The following is a 20,702-nucleotide window of genomic DNA, read 5'->3' on the forward strand; positions in this document are numbered from 1 at the left end:
GCATAGAGTCCTGGACATCAAAGGGCATCCCAGATCTGGTACTGGGGAGCCGAACCCCTACCCCCCACCACTCCAGGGCAGCTTACCTAGTTAGCCCCCAAGTCTCATGATGAACTCGATAAATCGCTCCACCAACTAAGAATGACCAGGCACCACTACCCAGAGACTCTCGAAAGAGGTAGCAGTCTGACAACCGTGCGGGTGCTGTGGCCAGGTGCAGTCTCGTATGGCATGCGTCACTTTAGTGTGCTAAACTGTCCTCTTGGGGTTTGGCTGGTTCTAGGCTTAGTGTGTCTCAAGGAGTCCTATGTTCTCTACTTTGTCAGCCTCACTCCCCCTATTGAACTAAGACTTTGATTTTTGCTCTGTAATTTCCTCCCATTTCATTAGGAACGAACTCCCGACTGGGTCAGAACAGTCTCTGGTGGTAGCCCAGTACCATCTAGTTCCCCTGAACTCAGGAGCGAGGTGGTTTGGGGCTTGTGTCAAACTGTCTCATTTTTGTTCTTTTGATTACCTTCCCATTGTTTTGTACCAGGTGAGGAGAGGCCTGTGGTTGTGTCTTAGAGATGGCTGCTTAAAAGCTTAAAAAATGTAGGAGCTATTCACCTAACTAGGATTTTTTGGGTATGAACTATGTTATGCTGATTGATTGAGTTGTCCTATGAACCTATGGCTCTAAGCATTCAAACCCAGAAAACAAATGTGAATAAGTGTTTGGTTATATCTTTATTTGGAACATACTCTTCGGATTGCAAAGAATATTAACCACTTATTTCAGATGTGATTTACAGTAAGATCAAACTAAAGAATTACTTACAAGTTATTGCTTGATCAAAATCAACATAAATACAACAAAATATATATAATGAAAACTGCAAAACCATTTTCTAAAGAAAAATATTCTTATTTATGCTACCATAATTTTTTTGGCTGAAGTACTGGCAAAGAGTGTAAAGTTCTATTGTGGCACAAATGGATAAAAGCAATTTTTGTTTAATAGTTTGAGTAAGATAAATTTAAAATATTTACATGTATTGCTTTAAAAAATTACAGTAATTTTCTCTGGAAAGTCAGCTTGAAAATGCCAAGAAGAACCCCAAATCCACATACTGTCATGGCTGTCCTCTTCAAAATTCTACTCTTCCATGGCGACACTTCTTCCACCAAGGGTATATGAGTAGGATCACTTTCCCGTTCATTTTGTAGCTAATATTTAGTAGAGAAAAAAATTAAAAGCCTTTACTGTTAAGAATACAGTAATGTTAATTCATTAATTGAGAGAAAAGACACCTCAAGATTCCCAGAGAAGATGTACAGTGAACACATGGTTTTAAAAGACAGCCTTATCTTTCACCAGGATCCCAATATGTCAAATTTTTGTTTCACGTTAGCATTACGGCAAATGTGCTTATACATGATCACATTCTAAAACAGTGTTTTATATAATGATAAAGTTCCTTTAATGTTAGTCTTACATTTCTATTTCTACATATGGGAAGGGACAGTTGATATATATTTTATTAATTGATCTTATAAAAATGAATCCGGTTCTCTTTTTTTTTCCCCCTCCCTCCCCATTCCCCCCTCCCTCATATGCCCTTGGTAATTTAAAAGAGGACCTGATGCAAGGGGCTTAAGTGGAGAGCAAATGCCTTGAGAATGATTGGGGCAGGGAATGTATGGATGTGCTTTATACAATGGATGTATGTATATGTATGGATTGTGGTAAGAGTTGTATGAGTCCCTAATAAAATGTAAAAGAAGAAAAGAGAAAAAAATGATTAGGGCAAAGGCTGTACAGATGTGCTTTATACAATTGATGTATGTATATGTATGAACTGTGAAAAGAATTGTATGAGCCCCAATAAATTGTTAAAATAAAAAAAAAAGAATTGAAAAAAAAATGAATCAACTTTAAAGCAAACTTGTAATACATGAAATTTGGCAAAAACTAGATGATGAGATTCTAATGCTAGAAACCGAATCTTTTTTCTTAAAAACAGTTGGAATGAAGGTCAACAGACATTTAAATGACACTTCAGCACTTTTATAGCAATGAAAGTACATGACTGAGTTTCTAAATATGACACAACAGATTTTTTTTGCTAAAAAGTCCCTCTATACCCCTAAACTGCGTTTGCATGGCGTGTGTGTGTGTGTGTGTGTGTGTGTGTGTGTGTGAGAGAGAGAGAGAGAGAGAGAGAGAGAGAGAGAGAGAGAGAGAGAGAGAGAGAGAGAGAGAGAGAGAGAGAGAGAGAGAATGAACGAGAACAATATGGCTGTTGGGAAGGTAGGAAAGGGAAAATGAACAGAAACCAAAAGATCTTAGATTGAGAGAGTTAGGCATATTTATTGAGTGCTATTTACTGAAAACATCCTGTGCTGGAGTGGTGCTATAAATACTTTCACCAATGTAGGAACAGGCACTTCTAAAATCTACAGGGTAAATATTTAATTGATAAAGCTTGCAACATTAATTTGAAATTTAAAGCAGAAAAAGGACTCCAATGCCAATCTTATTAACTGTAATCTTAGTTTAACTTCCAAATGGCTTCATTCAGCAACAGATTCCTTTCTGACACTGATGCTCCATTTACTGAATCCTGAGACAGTCATTCCTTTTATTAACCAATTACTGAGAATGACCCTTTCTGACAAGAGCCTGTCAGTGTGTTGGTTTGAAAGAGAGTGATGTGGTGTTAAAGTCTAGCCTTGACCTCTCCCACCCTCTCTCTTTGTCACCTCCATACACTTGTCTGTGATAACTCATAGGTGTCTTTCTTCTTTTTTTATTTTACAAAAATTCACCATCACCCACTACTAGTAAACTTTTAAATATATAAAGTTAATAGGCATTGCAGCCCATCCCCAAACCTGGAAGCTCTAAATTTCCCTAAATCAAATCCAATTAAGTTGATTACCACTTGTTAAGGAATCCAGAAAATTAATCCACTAACTGACTCCAAAATCAAGGCCTGCCATAATTACAGACCAGTAACCATGTTTTCAAGGTTAGTCCTTGCAAGGAAATGTAAGAAAAGGAAAGTTACAGAAAGGTCTTCCATTTAGCTAAATGAAACATTTTCTTTTACAACTAAGCATTAAAATATTATATCAAATAGGATTATGTTTTAGAGTCAAAGACAGACCCTAGTGTTCCTTACTTTAAGAAAAATCTATTTCTCTCCCTGAAATTAATTTTATATTAACTCTCTAAGTCTCCCCTCCCCCTGCCTGTTTAACTCATCTTGAAGAAACCAAATAGTTCCATAAGGTGTCTTCGTGATGCAGAAAATGTGTTCATATGGAATACTCCCATTTCCTTGGATGGCTATTGAAAAAGCACCAGGTCAAGTAAATCGATAGTGCAGTCTATCAGTGTCTCCAGACGAGGTGGGTGAGGATGCCTGTGGCTATAGATCCTGGGCTGGCAGTAAGCTCAGCTGCTAGCTTTCCTGAGGGTAGCAAGCGACTGCCTTAATGCTTGTTGAATGAATAGATATCAGAGATAATACAGCTTCTAAATGCCTCTTTCTCTGGAAAAAAGAGTTCTACAGAAACCATGAGTGTTTTGTTCAGTTGCTTCATTTATAATGCTTTTTTACCCTGCTATTTTGTAGAAGTTATGTCTCAATTTTCTTCTCACTTTAAGACTCTTTTAATTATATATATAATAACAGCAATTATAACAGATTAGCCAGAACATGCACAGTTTGTTTTCAGGGGAATAACTTTGTGGATACAATGCTAATTTAAGTGAGTTGAGGGTTATAAAAATAGAGCTATTAAAATTTAATGCATAAACTAATCTCACATCCATTTATTTATCCCAAGCTTTACAGATACCAAGTTTAATTAAGCAAACTTGGAGAACTCAGAAATGAGTTGTTTCGCTGACAGAAAGAGATTTCCTTTTTTTATTACCCATCTTCAACAAAGTCTCCCATTTCAGGAACTTAGATTTTGTTTTCTGCCCTTTTGAGAGAGAAAGAGAGAGAGAGAGAGAGAGAGAAAGCGAAAGAGAGAGAGAGAATATGCCACTATTTTAAAATCCAGATGGGCACTTTTTTATGAGTATAAAACCAAAGCCCACATTCTTTCAAACAATAATGACCCTTGTTGCCCTAGCTGTCTAATGGGCGCTTACGTTTCTCTTATCAGAGTAGTTTCATTGATTAAGATATTGCTCTACATGATTCTTAGAGTTTTACTTCTTTACGTTGCATCAATACCTTGTGAATCAAGTCTTTCAGTGTGCAGACCTCCTCCCTCAGACCGTCGACATGAGCAACCAGCTCTTCACAAACAGCAGTAAAATTCCGGGGAGAAGCCCATTCTAGCACTATCTGTGAATATTTCCAGAAGTCATATTTCAGAGAATGGAAAAATGTTTCACAAATTAAGAGCCACACAGAGTAGAAAGCATTTTCAGCATTAACTTGTAATTTAAAACATTTTTCAAGATAAATCTTGATGGCAAAAGAAAATGAGTAATTTTAAACCAATAATCAAGTCAATTTGCTGAAAGTACTTATATGTTTTTATTGGATAAATCAATTCATGAAGGTTCACAAATGACAAGTTTCTCACATAAATGCTATATACAAATTATAGGAAAACAAGCTACTTTAAAATCTTTTACTATAGGCAAGTAGTTAAATTTAACTGACATGAAAACTATAAAATAATTTTACTTTTATAGGTCACTTACACTTTATTTCAAAATATTGTTCATTACAATATCTGACAGTGATCTGCTTTTTTAGCATCTTTAAAGCTTTGTTTCAGCTTTCATGTGGTTCTCTTATTTAAGAACAAGTATTAAATTTAATACACTGAACAATTTAATTTTTAATCTGATTCGTTTTCTTTTTGAGTGCTATGAAACAAAGTTTTCAAGTAATTAGTATGTAAAGTCACAGTATTAAACTTAGTGACTTTAGATTTTACATAATTTTGTGGAAGAATGGATACAATTTAACCAGATCAGTACTGGTTTTGAATATTTATGAAATTGTTGGAAAGGTTCCCCAATAGTCATGCTTCTTTTTCCCCTTAGTAAATTTCACAGAATACCTTGTGAGAGTTTACAGGCAACTCCGTTATGATATTCTGTACGGCTGTTATTAAATGGCCACACTGTTTGTTTAATTTCAGAAGGAAATTCAGGAACTCATCACCACTAAAGGAAGGAAAAAACAACAAAAATCACCAATAGAGGCAGGTTATTCACTCTATGGGGTAGTTACTCAAAACCTATTCACAAAACTAGATTCTTTCAAAAATATTTATGGAATAGGCAATATATGAGAAAGACACATATAAATAATAAGTATACAAAGGAAACCAAGTCTCTCATCTTGAGGATCAAGGATCAAGATGAGGCTTGTAAATACAACCATAGCAGCTACTCAGAGACGCAGAAGTGAAAGATGCAAAACTTGAGGATTTACTATGTACAGACACTGAACTTGGCACTGTATAAAGTTTCCTGTGAAGCAACCACATCTGTGAGCTAGATGGAGCCCTGGTGCTGTCAGGAAGCATTGGACAGCTAGCCAAACCTCTCAGCAGATCCTTGGGAGAGAGATGAAGCTGCCTGCCCTCCTCAAGAATAGAGTCCTGGAAACACCATATGAAGCTGCTGACAGTCAGATGGCACTGGGCTTTTAGGGGGAGCTAGATGTTACAACATCGATTTCTAGTAAGACACCAACAAATGCACAGTGTGGTGGGATGAGGAAATCAGAAAGGCTTTAGAGGGATAAGAATACTTGAGTTGAATGTTGAGTTTCAACGATAAGTTTGCCAGTTTAAAAATGAAAGGTCGTGATTCCAGATGAAGTGACTAGTACAGGACTAGAAGGTGGCCACACTACAAGGAAAGCAAGAGGTACAGAAAACCAGGGAAGCTACTTTGAGCGGACTTTTAAAGGAAGTATGTGCATGCTAAGGCACTAGGTTGTATCTTTCTGATAATGTCAAGCTACTACAGGATTTTAACAAAGAGGAAATCATACTTTTGTATTAGAAAGTTTACTTGAGACGTGGTACAAGTAGGATTTTAAACATCCATGTAGGAAATGGGAAAGAATGCTTCAGTGGAGGACCTGCTAAGACAGGGACATCACTCGCTGCTTTGTCGGACTGTGGGGCCTTGTGGACGGCTGGGAGGCCCAAAGCAAAGTAACCCAAACTGCCCACACCAGCAGGCTACCGTGAAGGGGGGGGTCTGGTGGAACTTCCAGACTGTTAAGATCGGAAAGCAGGGCCTGGTGAACTACTTCTGGAAAACAAACAAACAAACAAACCAGGTAGTGAAAACTGTATGAAATAGCGGAGGAACAGAAAAAGGGGATTGTGTGTGGTTTAAAATCAGAAAATGTCTTTTAACAGGACAAAGGGGATGCAGCATTTTAAAATCAGGAAAGGTGTTATGTCAGCGTTATATCCTTTCCCATCCTTAATCAATGTGGATCTTGCGCACATAATCCCAGAAGCTGGATTCTACGAGGAAGGCAGTATTAGAACTGCAATATGGTGGCGTTGGCAAGAAATACTAAATGAGAAGAACAAACACATCCGTTTGGATGAAGTACAGCCAGAATGCTCCTTAGAAGTGAGTGTGTGAGCGGTCATCTGGCACACTTAGGACTTGTTACGAGCAGTGAGCCCCTGGAGGAGGAACACCATTCTTGAAGTAAAGCTCAGCAAACTAGATGAAGGCCCTCAGCAAAGCCGACTGACACGGGCTGGCAACAGGGGGCTGACGCACAGCAACAATTACAAGGATGGCACAGGACTGGGCAGTGTTTCACTCTGTTGGGGTCACTCCAGGACATGGAGCTGGCTAGATGGCAACTGACCACAGTGTCACTTGGTTAGATTGGGAGCAGGTAAAGCAGTCTTAAAGAAACATTTTGGAGAAGACACCAAAGAAAGTTGGTGATAAACTACGTGTAGAAGCATGGAATTCTACAGTGCATCCCGTTTCTCACTGCAGTGGAAGGTGGTGTCAGCCCACAACCGTTATGAGTACTTAGGGGTGAGGGGTGGGCAAAGGCCAGCATGAAGAGAAACCAGTATGGCCTCCCAAGTAGAAGCACAGGCTCTGGGATCACGGTGACGTGAACTGAAGCTGTCACACCTACTAGCTTTACTATTTGGAGGTTGAGGTTTCCACAGCTTCTGCATGACTTTATTCTTCTACACGTGAGGACACTGTGACTCGGGAAGCACAAAGACAAGGGCACTTTTCAGGAGCACTACAATCACGGATGGGAGGCACCTAGCACTGTGCCTGGAGCACTGCTAACACCCAAGCACATTTAAATGATGACCACTGCAACATGGTTAGACATGCAGGTGGAAATGACAGTAACCAATGGAAAATATAGGGCTAGACTTAACATAGCTCATGAAGACAATGTTCTACATACTACTTAGGGGAGTATTGATTGGGGTCTTATTAGCTTCTGAGCAGCCATCTAAGGTTCAACTATTGTTCTTAGTGTGGAAGATAAGGATAAAAAATGGAAATATATAGAAACACTTGACCCAACCAACTGGGCATCTAATCATTAGTGTCCACAAACCTAGGCGAACTAGATGGCGCCTGGCTATCACCACCAATTGCTCTGAAAAAGAACCCATTACAAGGGCCTGGGCAGAGCAAGAAAAACAAATGCAGGACACAACTCAAAAACCGTAAAAGACACCAGGCGTACTGGTTGGATAGAGGTAGGTGGGATCCCTGAGAATACAGCCCTTTGTCACTGTGCAGGAGTGGAGTTGAACTCACTTCTGTAATGGAATAAACAACCATTTAAGTTGAAAAAATTTACACAGCCACAAAGTTCAGAGAGTTAGGAGAGAGGAGGACTGGCAACAGGAAACACAAGGATAAATGGGATTAAGTGATGACAATTGAGATGATTTAAATGGATGAGTTGAAACAAAATGTGTATGAATTGCTGACTGATGATTTTTCTCCATAAACCTTCACATAATTCACAAAAAGTTAAAACAAATCAAAAAAGTCTTATGGCACCGGGGACATTGTATATATGGTGGGCATGGTAAAAAATTCATTAACGAATGGATACTTATGTTAAAATTATTTTTAAAATATTTACTTACTAGTAAATAGGGGGTGTAGATAATCTTACTTGGAAATTTAGGAGATTGCCTCCCCCCACCACCATTGTCTTATTTTAGGCCCTATTTTTTAAGATTAGAGACTGGATTGTACATTTCTTATTATATATTTTTATGGCAAGCTTTTCCCCCTTTATGACAATTTATTAAAATTCTAACTTAATTTTTTTTATAAAAAGAAAATGTAGGTCTTTATAGGAGGACTTAAGCCAGCGGTTCTCAACCTGCGAGTTGTGAGCCCTTTGGGGTCGAATGACCCTTTCCCAGGGGTCACCCAATTCATAACAGTAGCAAAATTAGTTATGAAGTAGCAAAGAAAATACTGTTATGGTTGGGGGGTGGTCACCACAACACAAGGAACTGTATGAAAGGGTCGTGGCACCAGGAAGGCTGAGAACCACTGCTTTCAGCTGAGGTCCTCAGACCCTGAGTGTAGGTAGACTTCAGACAGTCCATCAATGTAGGTGGGAAAAACAACATCTTTATTTTCACTAACTCAGTATCTCCTTCCTTTTTGACCATAAGTATACACCACAATGGTATTAGCAGTCTCTGTGGTTGAGTCACCAACAGAAGTCAAGATGGTCGGTCCCGGAGAAGAAAGAGAGAAAGCATGCATGCGCTGGGGAAGGGTGGGCAGAAGTGGAGGAAAGTCAGAACCAAGAGTCATGAAAGGCCCTGAAGAGGATGGATTCAAGAAGAGGGAAAACGTCAGACCTAAGACAAAGGTAAGTTCATGGATTCTGGCAATGCGGAGGTGGTTCTGAAGACAGAAACCAGTGAATACTGGCAGCTCCACAGAAACTTACATATAACCCAACAGAAGGTAAGCAGGCAAGTCAGAGAAAGGCTATGCAAATGATAATACCGTAAGGAACACCTTATAGCAAAATGGCAAAAAGTAAGGGGACGGTCTACATATCAAGACCTGGAAGGCATGTGGGACGGTCCATCGGAAGGTATTTAGCAGTATCTAAAGAGGAGACCCATTGAGCACCGGCCACGGGCAGATGACAGACTTTGCTGAGATTCACTGGAAGTGATGACACCTGAAAGAACTGCTGAAGAAGTCTAGCTTGAAGCATCGACGGATGACACGCATGCATATGCTGGAGAGTGTAATCCACACACCTTTCAGCATGGATTAAGTCTGAGCATACAGAAAATGAAGACGATTGTAACTCAAGAATAAGCAGTATTGCAATACATGGAGAAAAACTGAAGTCAATAACTTCATTCTACTTGATCAACAATCACTATCGAAACAAGTGAGAGTCAAAAAATCAAACGACACATTTCATAGGGCAGATCTGCCTTATGAAGAGCCTCGTTCATGTTTTCAAAAGCAAAGAAGTCATTCTGCCGCCTAAGCTGTGGCTGGACAAAGCCAAGAGAACCCGCACAGCTCTACTGGGCAGTCAGTATTTTATCCTTAAGGAATTCAGACAAGAAGGTATGATGGAGATTGAGTAGACTGCCTTCTTTGTTAAAATTATGATGTTTCTTGTACGGAGCTTAACTGTTCCTTGCTACCAGAGGATTCTCTTTTGTGTCTCAATGACAAAAGACCAGGCCACGTGACTACTTTCACAAATAAAATACGACCGAAAGTCTGAGCAGAAGCCCTAAGCGAGAACAACTGTGCCATCCTGCCTCGTTTCCCAACACCAGAAGCCGAGGGCATCCCAGAGAGGAGCTCTCCCTCCAGTCTGCTCTGAGAATAACCACAGGAGCAGAGGCCCTTCAGTCCACTCACAGGAGAGAAACTGCCATTACACACCATGGGGATTTAGAAGTTGTTACTCTAGTGTAACTTAGTGTAAGCTCAGTGAAATCACATACTTAAAACTTTTCTATTATTAAGATAAACTTTACATTTCCAAATAGAGGCACTACATGCTCATTTTAGATTATATGCAAAATTAAAAATCAACAATTTTATTGTAACCTAAGCAGAATTGCAAGTACTATAAAATATTTTCTTAAAGTATATATCTTCTTCTGTTAGTATTTGCCTATGAACATATACACTGGCATCACACTTCACATGCCATTTGGTGTTGTGCTTTTTATATTATGAACATTTCCCAAAGCATTACGTCAGAATAATTTTAATAACAGGTAATTTTATGTAATATGTTAGCTAAGCCATTTCTAGTGTTAAATATTTAGATTGTTTCCAGTTTTACAATGCTATAAATAATCGCTTGAATAATATCTTTATCTATAAAACTGAACTCTGCACAGATGTTTCTTTTTGTATGTGTGACGAGCAGGAATGGTCAGAATTTTGAGACGCACACTTAACTCATTGAAGTGGATGTTACGTAGACTGAGAAAGGCCTAGGCAAAATTAAACATTTCAATACACAGGTAACTATGCATTATTTCTGTATTTCCCAGTGATAATGGCATGGTTCTTGACATTTGAAATTGCATTCTCTAATTCTTAAAACATAGGAAGGCGAATATGTTCTTGTAACAGAGTACTTTAGAAAATTTAACACATAGAAGCAAAGGATCTTAAAATAAATCAGTAGCTAAATTGTTGAAGTCACATTACCACGAGATTATAATCAATCAGTTCAACTTTTCCTGCTGTTAGTTTTCTTATGACTTAATGACTAATTTCTTCTTTAAAGAATGACTTTGAGCAAATGGGAAGTAAAACCTTTTCCATAACAGCATGTAAACAAAGTCTGTGATTTAATAACAAGGTCAAATTCCTGGGATGTATGTCTGCTGGTTTTATATTTTGAAAAATTCAGCAGTTTTAATAAGTGAACCATTTAAAATCTGCACATTCTTTGCATCTATTAAATACCACAAAGTAAATTCATAAGGTAACCATGCCATCTTACAAATAAGTTCCAAAATTTAACTTACAAGTCAGTCATGTAGAACTTAGAGTATCCCTGCATAGAAGCAATGGTGAAAAAAGGGAAATGAACAGAGGCTCAAAGCTCAGGAATGTTGTCTTCATAACTGAATGCACTTAAATATTGAAGACACATTAATTTTTAAACAATGACATGGAATTAGTGTGAATTTACTTTTTATAAGATATATTAATGTATATTAATATATAATTTCAACTTTACAATATTTTAAAGAAATATGAACCATCTAAATCATTCCATGGAACTTTTATGAATTATAAAATAGTGTGATAATATTACTTGCACCTTTAATAAATGTTTGTCATAGTTGTAATGTTTGTCTCAGACAGGCTACTCATGTAAAGATGTTTTTATAGTGCATGTTATTAGGTACTGTAATCCTTGGATACATTTATTTACTCATTCCATCAAGTTTTTATTCAGTTGTATCACAAGCACTGGATACTAAGGTTAAGACAGAGATTAAACTCCCCAGAAGATCCTAATAATACAGCAAGGTAAGGAACTATAATTCTCAGTATGTTCTGAAGTATATACAAGACGCAGTCTCTTCTGATACATATTTGGCTTGGTCAGGTATATACCTTCTCATTTATGTTCCTTTTTTGGGGGGATGGTGGGGGTGGAGTGAAGGGGGTAATTCTATATTCCTTCGAAGAGGAAACATTTAAACTGGAATGTCATAAATAAAAAGCCTCAGTGGAAAATAAACTGCCACATTAGTAATAAGAAGTATAAAATACTACTAATCTGTTATTAGAAGGAAGATTAAAGGAAATGGAGGAAGTATAAGCATGTTTATGGGACTTCTAACAAAGAACTTGTATGTACTTTTAAGAGCACTAAAGGCAAACACGCTTCTTTGCCAGGTGAACAGGAACTTTTCTTCTATAATAATTATTCCGTTATTTTTTACATACATGAAACTAAAAGGAGGAGGAAGTAAACTTCCTAAGCATTGAAAGAGCAAACAGAAAGAGAAACGAAGAGATTACATAAGCAAAGTAAATTGAATAAAAGATAATGAGCAAGACCAGGTAAAATGTGAGGAAGAAGGAAAATTTACTGTATATACTCGAGTATACGCCACCCTGAATATCAGCTGAGGCACCTAATTTTACCACAAAACTGCATAAAAATGTGCCGAAAAAGTCAGCTTATACACGAGTACACACGGTACTTGGCGCACCAATCCCCCAAAGTGAAGAACGCCATTGTTTAAAACGTAAGAGAGAAAATACCACAGGCGGGTTATCCAGTGGTGCTGTTTAATGACAGAGCAACTGCCTAGTTGTGTGGGAGGGAGAATTAAAGCAAGATCAATTATTTGATTCCAAAATTTCAATTATCTTTAACCTAGGAAATGATTATATTTAAAAATAATTTAACAAAATGATTGAACATAAACCTTGACAATTATATCATCTTAGAAGTAGAAGAGATCCTGAACATGTTTCTGTGCTAAACTTAAATTTCTACTGTAATCTGAAAACTTCAGATGTATTATTATATTGAAACTATGTTGACTCCTTGAAGTATTGATCATTTCATTATCATATGCAACTGTCAAAAGTCTATCCAACAACAAATATCTAGCAGTAATGAAGACTGAGGTAAGAATATTGAGGTGCTTGAATCAACAGTGGCTGTGATGGATAAGGTTGTGTGTCAACATGCTGCATCATGTAGTTTGGCAGTTATACTGATTCAGTCATCCTGCATGTGGTGACCTGCAATCTCCCACTTTCATATAACAACCTGGTCTTTGCAACCGAATCACGTTGATAAGTGAGGAGTGGATGTATTAGATTCTTAATTCTGGACAATGTAGTACTATTAATGTATTCTAGGAGTGTTAAAATTTGTGGCTAGTCAAATGGCAATATTAACCCAGATGATAATCAACTAAAAACCTTTTTCAGGTGTTCTAGGTTTCACCCATTCTGTATTAATATTGCTAATTTTGATTCTTAAATTATCCTTATTCAATTTGATCCTATTAAGTTTTGGGAAGTTTGCTTTAACCTACCAGGGATCTTGAAAATCTTGAGTCTCTAGAGAACTGCATCTAGCCACTTGTGGTTATTGGTCACTTGAAAAATGATCTGTCTGAACTGAGATCTGCTGTGAGTTTAAAGTACCTGGCAAATTTAAAATATTTAGATCAAAAAGTAAGATACATGAGCATTATTTTTTGAAACATCATCACTATTTATTCCCAATACTTTTCATCTTCCAAAAAGAGCACTACATCCTTTAAATAACTCCCATTTTCTATCCTCCCAGAACACGAATCTACTTTCTCTCTGTCCACACTGAACTATTTTAGGTATTTCACATAAGTGAGGTCATACATGTCCTCTTGTGGCTGGCTTATTTCATTATCCATCATCTTTGTAGAGCTCATTCATGTCATAGCTGTCTCAGAATGCCAATTCCTTCCATGGCAGAGTAGTACTCCATTGTCAGTATATCCAAAATAACCTCACTGCTACAGATGGAGTTGATTCCAACTCATAACGACCTTAGGAGGCGGGGCAGGGCAGAACCCATTGGCTTTGTGGGTTTCCGAGACTCACCCTTTATAGGATTAGGAGGTTTCAACTTGGTCCCATAGAGGACGTGAGGTTTCAAACAGTTGACCTTGTGACTAGCATGCATGATGCATAGCCCACCATGCCACCAGGGCTCCTTCTTTAAAGGACATGCACATTTTACGTATCCATTCATTTGCTAATGGACACTCGGACTGTTGTCATTTTTTGGATACTGTAAGTAGTGCTGTTATAAACCTCAGGTACAACAAGTCATTGTTTAAAAGATCACATGATGAAATATTACTGTATTACCAAAGTAAATCTTCTATTTCTTTTTGCTTTTAAGCAGTAGCAACCAGACAGTTTTAAATCGCATTCATGGCGTGCTTCTTCTTAGTGAACAGCACAGCTCCAGCTAACGCTTTCATGCCACTGACGTCCTTTCATCTTTGATATTTGAAAAGTACTTGTCTCCACTCGTCATTAAGCATTTTGAACAAGCCAGAGCTGGAAACAACGAGCACGTGGCAAGCGAACTATGCTAATTCCTCAACCTGTTTCGTGGGAAAGTATGTGACTACCTGCAAATCCTGGCCAATGAACATTTTTTCCTTCCTATTCAAAAGGTATTAGGGACTTTGTTAAAAGTTATAACACACGAGTCCCACAATCTACTCTCGCTATGTTCATCAGTTTCCTCATGATTTGTTCTTAGTGAAAATTGGACTGGGGATTCATATCCAAAATATCAACAGGTGTTTCCAGAATTCAACTTTTCTCACCCTCAAAGTCTTTTGAAACCATGTGAGTGCATAATCCTAAAGTAAAAGAAGTGGAAAACACTATGGCCCTTCTTTAAAGAAATGCACACCGAAATACTATATACTCCTACTCTCTCTCTACTTGGTCTATACCCTAAGGAAATGAACAAAGCACGAACATAAATATGCATCCCCATGTGGCAGCAATTCCTAAAACCGCAAGTGGATGAAAACACAATAAAACACTTGGTGGATAAACTCTGGTATGTGCAAAAAATGGACAATGTGGAATCCTGGAAAGACAAGTCTGTCCAATACCTTATGACAGTGGTTCTCCACCTTCCTAATGGCGTGACCCTTTCACACAGTTCCTCATGTTGTGGTGACCCCCCAACCCTAAGAGTATTGTCATTGCTACTTCATAACTGTAACTTTGCTATTATTATGAATCGTAATGCAAATACCCGATATGCAGGATGTATTTTCATTGTTACAAATTGAACATAATTAAAGCATAGTGATTAATCACAAAACAATATGTAATTTATATATTGTGAAGTATTTATAATGATAAATAAATGAAATTTTGTCTTGAAGCATGGTGTAGCATGGGTAACAGTCTTCATGCCAGGTACTCGTATGTGGGTGTATCTGCATGTGGGCAGACCTGCCTGGAGACGGATAGAAGTATGTGTTTTCCTTTGGTCTCAGGCGACCTCTGTGAAAAGGTCGTTTGACCCGGCCCCCAGTGGGGTCATGACCCACAGGTTGAGAACCACTGCCTTATGACATGGACAAAATTAGGATGGCATGATGCTCAGCAAAGTGAGTTAATTTCATAAAGAAAAATATTTCAGGACACCATCGTTTTATAGAAACAAATGGGTTTCCAACCACAGGAAAAGTTTTTGGTTTGGAAGCCAGGGACAGGAAGTGGGGAAGAGTGAAGGGGCAGGAAGAGTAGAAGGGAGGGTGCACCTTAGTCTCTAAAGTGACATCCTTGCTCTTTAAAGAGCTTGCATAGCAGACTTACCCAATGAAACATGTCTTTTGATCTCTAGACCGCTGCTTCCATGAGCATATTGTGAATCCAAGCAGGGCAAAATCCTTGACAACGTCTACCTTTTCTCCATTTATCAAGTTACCTATTGGTCCAGTTGTGAGGATTTGGTCTTCTTCCAGTGAGCTATAATCCATACTCAAGGCTGCAGTCCTTGATCTTCATCAAGTGTCTCAAGTCCTTACTTTTATCAAGTAAGGCTGTGCTATCTGACTATCACAAGCTGTTAGTAAATCATCCTCCAATCTATTCTTTATAGGACCCACATTCTCTGATTATTTGCTCCATAAACAGACTGAATAAGAATGGTCAGAGGATTCAAACCAGGCACACATCCTTTCTGATGTTAAAGCACGCAGTATTCCCTTGTTCTGTGGGCACAACTGCCTCTTGACCTATCGTATATACTTGAATATAAGCCAACCTGAGTATAAGCCGAGGAACCTAATTATTACCTGGGAAACCAGAAAAACTGATTGACTCGAGTATAAGCCTAGGGTGGAAAATGCAGAAGCTTTCGGTGAGTTTCAATAATCAAAACAAATGAAAATAAAATTACTAAAAATTGAGACATCAGTGGGGGTAATGTATTTAAATATTTATTTTAAATAAAAACATAAATAAAAGGACAACAATGTTCAACAATGATACCTTGAGAGTACTATTCCCTGAGCTCAATCAGCAACCAAGCTAAAATGTAAAGAGTTAAAAATCCTTCCAAACTGGATTCTTCCTCATCATCATCCGTATCCCAATGCAGAGCCTCAGCTGGTGCGAGGTCTTCATAGACGCTGTCCTCACTGAGATCGCCGTCATCACCATCACTGCTGTCATTTTCATACAAAGCGCAGTCTTCACTGCCATCCATAGCATTACTAATACCACATTTCTGGAAGGCACGTCGCACCACGTCTTCTGAAATGTCTTCCCATGCATCTCGAACCCACTTTGCTATTAACTCTATGTCAGGCTTCATGAGATTTCCTCCTTTTGTTAGTCGGGCTTGACCAGATGACATCCATTCATGCCACATCCTTCGCACACGGTCTTTAAAAGGCTTATTCAAAGATACATGTCATAGGACGGCTCTGATTGGCTAGATGTGAGTAAAGAAACATTCAAAGCCCTGCAGTGTCAGCAGGGCTTTGATTGAACAGTGGAGAAACGGCAATCACCCGCAAGATAACGAGCACTCATCACATTACCTGGGTGGTAGGGGGGCAGCGAGATGTTACACCTCGCTGGGGTACCACTGACTCGTGCATAAGCCTAACCCCAGTTTTTCAGCACATTTTTTGTGCTGAAAAACTCGGCTTATACACGAGTATATACGGTATGTACAAGTTCCACGTGAGCAAATGTAGTGTTCTGGGATCCTAATTCTTCTCGAGGCTACCTAGTTTGTTATGATCCACACAGTGAATGCCTTGGCATAGTAACTAAAATGTTTATCTTTCTGGTATCGTCTGCTTTCAGCCAAGCTCTATCTGACACCAGCAATGATATCCCTTGTCCCACATTCTGTTCTGAATCTGGCTTGAACCTCTGGCAGCCCCCTGGCAATGTACTGCCACAACCATTGTTGAATGACCTTCAGCAAAATTTCACCTGCATGTGTTATAAATGATAATGTTCCATAATTTGAACATTTTGAAGGGTCACTTTTCTTTGGAATGGTTACAAATATGGATTTCTTAAGTAGCTGCGTTCCAAATTTGCTGGCATACACGAGTGTGTTCAGTGTTCATCAGCCTGTTGAAATATTTCAATTACTATTCCAACAGTTCTTGGAGCCTTATTTTTTGGCTAATGTGTTCAGTGCAACTTAAGACTTCTTCCTTCAATCTTACTGGCTCTTTACTCGTATGCTGCCTCTTGAAATACTTGTATGTGGGCTAGTTCTTTTTGTTACAGTGACTCTGTATAGTCTTTCCATCTTCTTCTGATGTGTCCTGAATCATTCAATACTTTTCCTGTAGAATATTTCAATATTGCATCTCAAAGCTTGAATGTTTTCTTCAGTTTTTCAGTTGAAGATATGCAAAGCATGTTCTTCCTGTTTGATTTTCAAACCTGAGGTGTTTGCAAATGTACTATAATACTTTGTCTTCCCAAGCTGCCCTGTAACATTTTCTATTCAGCTCTTTGAATCATTTCTTCCATTTACTTTAGCTACTTAATGACTTTAGCCTTGATGGCACTGTGGTTATGCACTGGGCTGTGACCCATACGGTCTGCAGTTCTAAAACACCAGCCACTCCCTCAGGAGAATGACAGAGTTTCTATTCTGGTACACAGTCTCAGAAACTCACAGGGGCAGTTCTACCCTGTCCTAGAGGGTCTCTATGAATTGGCATCGACTTAATGGCAGTAAAAAATAAAACATAAGTAACACTGTGATGAAGATCAAGTTTCAGTATCTTCTGACATCCACTTGGATCTTTTCTTTCTCCTTTTAAGTGACCTTTGCATTCTTCATGAATGATGTTCCCGATGTCCTCTCATAGCTCACCAGGTCTCTCCTGACACTGGTGTCCAATCTGGCAAATCTATTCTTGAGATGTTCTCAAAATTCAGGTGGGATACACTGAAGGTCATATTTTGGTTCTCTGGACTTGCTTTCATTTTCTGTAGTTTTACCCTGTACTTACTTATTAGCAATTGACATGTTCCACAGTCGGCTTCTGGTCTGGTTTCAATGGTAGCACCTTCCCTGGCCTCAGATGTAGTCAATTTGATTTCTGTGTATTCCATCTGGAGAAGTCCGTGTGTATAGTCGGTCGCCTTTTCATGAGAAAGGTCTTTGCTCTGAACAAGTCATTGGTCTTTCAAAATTCTATCATATGATCTCGAGCTTCATTTCTATCATTAAGACCAGATTTCCCAACTACTGTTCCTGTTTCCAACTTTTGCATTCTAAATGCCAATGAGTATCAATGCATCTTGATGGCATGTTTGCCCAATTTTAGATTGAAGGCATTGGTAGAGTTCTTCAATTTCTTCATGACTAGCTTTTGTGGTTGGTGCATAAATCTGAATAATAGCTGTCCTGATGCGATTTCTTTGAAGGCAGATAGATACAATCTTTTCACAGAGAGCACTGTATTTCATCAGAATGAGTCTTGAAATGTCTTTTCAGATAAACAATGAAAAGTCATTCCTCTACACTATGCCATTCCTAGAACAGGGACCATGATTTTCTGGTTTATTCTGGACAATACCAGTCCAGTTCAGCTCACTGATGCCTAGGATAGTGATCTCTATGTGTTCCATTTTTCCTAGATTCATACTTCGTACATGCAAAACTCTGTTAAGTAGATTTTTTGAAGCTGTGTTCCGACCTTGAGTCATGCTCCCCCAGCAAATGAAGATGCCGGGTTTACTGCATTCACATCCCCATGGTCCACTCTCCTTTGAGAGATGTGCTAGTCTGGGGAGACTGGAGGAACAAATCCACAGAAACTCATATGCATAAGAGTTTTATATAAAGAGTAACTGAGAGTAACTGTACATTAAGAAATCATCCCAACCCAGTGCTGTCCAAGCCCATAAGTCCAACATTAGCCCGTATGCCTGACACCAATCTACAAAGTCCTCAATCGCACAAAACACACACAGTGACGCGGACTGCAGGAGGAAAGCTGAATCAGCGAGCATACAAGCATAAGGCCTCCAAAGCGACTGGCAGGGGTCTCCAAGCAGCTGCTCCAGCACCCAGGGCTGCACTGGGGTAGGTCCATGTGGCTTCTCCTCAGGAAATGTCTCACAGGAAGTGAGCCTTGCCAGCTAAAGCAGGGAAACTGGCTAAGGCAGCTGCACCTTAGTCCAACCATCAGCGAGCAAGAGACCCGAGAACCAGAAAGATAAGGCTCACTGAGCCATTTATCTCTCTTCCCATCACTTAACCCCACATGTGTTTATCGGCCAGGTTGGCACAAGAAAGTTAACTATCTCAAGAGCTTGTCGTACACCCTGACAGTCACATTTCCAGTGTGTTCCAGCACTACTACTGACAGTGTTCTGCTTCCAATTCATCAGGCCTTCGGTGTCCGATAGTGATTCAATTCTATGCATAAGGTTTTCCATGGATACTTCCTTGGAGGTAGGCGATGATTTCTTCTTGGTAATGTTCTTAGGCTGGAAATCCAGTGAAACCTGTTCACTTTGGGTGACCCTGCTGGCATTTCAGATACCAGTGACAAAGCTGCCAGCATCAAAACAACACACAAGCCACAACAGTATGGTAAACTGACAAGTGATGGCGAAATCTCTAAATATTTGGAAATTAAGCACTGAAGCTCTGAATAATCTCTTTGTCAAAGAGGACATAAGAGTACATCTCAAGGGAAATAAAAATATACATATAACTGAATGAAAAGGATAACATTCATATAAAATTACAATTTGTAGGATGCAACACAAAACAGTGCTAGTTAGAAATTTATAGCTATGTGAAACAAATACATGAAAAGAAAAAAATCAAATAAATAAGCATCCAACTCAAGAATCTCTAAGAAGCAAATCAGAATAAATGAAGCTAGAGGAAGGAACAAATATAACACCCGACATCGATGAACTTAGAAAACAGAGAAAGTAGTGAAATAAAAAGCTAGTACTTAAAAAAAAAGCCTAAAACTGATAAACTTCTTTCTAGCAAGACTAAGAAAAAAACAGAAGAAAACCAGTAGCACCAGGCATAAACTTGGCTATCTCAGCAGATTCTGCAGGTGGCAAAAGGTTTAAACAACACTAGGCACAACGTGATATTCTTAAATATGGCCACGGAGAAAAAAAGGTATTACTCAAATCATCAAAACTCAAGATGAAATGGTATGAAAGAAATCTATTGAAAGACACAGAATTTATAATTAAGCACTACCTGAAGAAAAATCTCAAGGCCTTGATGATAATACTATGATTAAGTGGGACTTAATCAAACAATATAATCCACTGTATTAATGAAGAAAAACCATGACTATCTCAAATGACAAAAAAACCATTGCTATAGTTTATTGTGCCAGTCTGGCTGATAAACACAAGTAGGATTAACTGAAGGGCAGAGGGATAAATGGCTCGGTGAGCCTCGCCTTGGTTGTTCTGTGCCTCAATTTAAAGGGGTACACTACCTGTGGGATGCCTAGCCTGTGGACTGTGTCGCTGTAAGTTGAGGTCCCTTTAAGCCCACACGATTGGAATGTTCATCTCTGGAGCTAGGGACTGACAGTTGATGACAGTTGGGGACCTGCCTTGCTGTTTGCTGCCTGGGTATATATAGCCCAGCTCT

General features: G+C 38.8%; 1 protein-coding gene across 1 annotated transcript in view; it reads right to left on the bottom strand.

The window, feature by feature from the left end:
* Positions 1 to 1,050: 1,050 nt before the first annotated feature.
* ASZ1 (ankyrin repeat, SAM and basic leucine zipper domain containing 1) overlaps positions 1,051 to 20,702 on the bottom strand; it is a 70,192-nt gene continuing 50,540 nt past the window's right edge. Inside the window, exons 11-13 of the mRNA XM_075557687.1 lie at positions 5,080 to 5,185; positions 4,236 to 4,349; positions 1,051 to 1,209 (exon numbers count right to left, since the gene is read on the bottom strand). Coding sequence (XP_075413802.1) covers positions 1,051 to 1,209; positions 4,236 to 4,349; positions 5,080 to 5,185 — 379 coding nt within the window. The remainder of the gene's footprint in view (positions 1,210 to 4,235; positions 4,350 to 5,079; positions 5,186 to 20,702) is intronic.

Source organism: Tenrec ecaudatus, chromosome 9, assembly GCF_050624435.1.
Source record: "Tenrec ecaudatus isolate mTenEca1 chromosome 9, mTenEca1.hap1, whole genome shotgun sequence".
Lineage (NCBI taxonomy): Eukaryota > Metazoa > Chordata > Mammalia > Afrosoricida > Tenrecidae > Tenrec > Tenrec ecaudatus.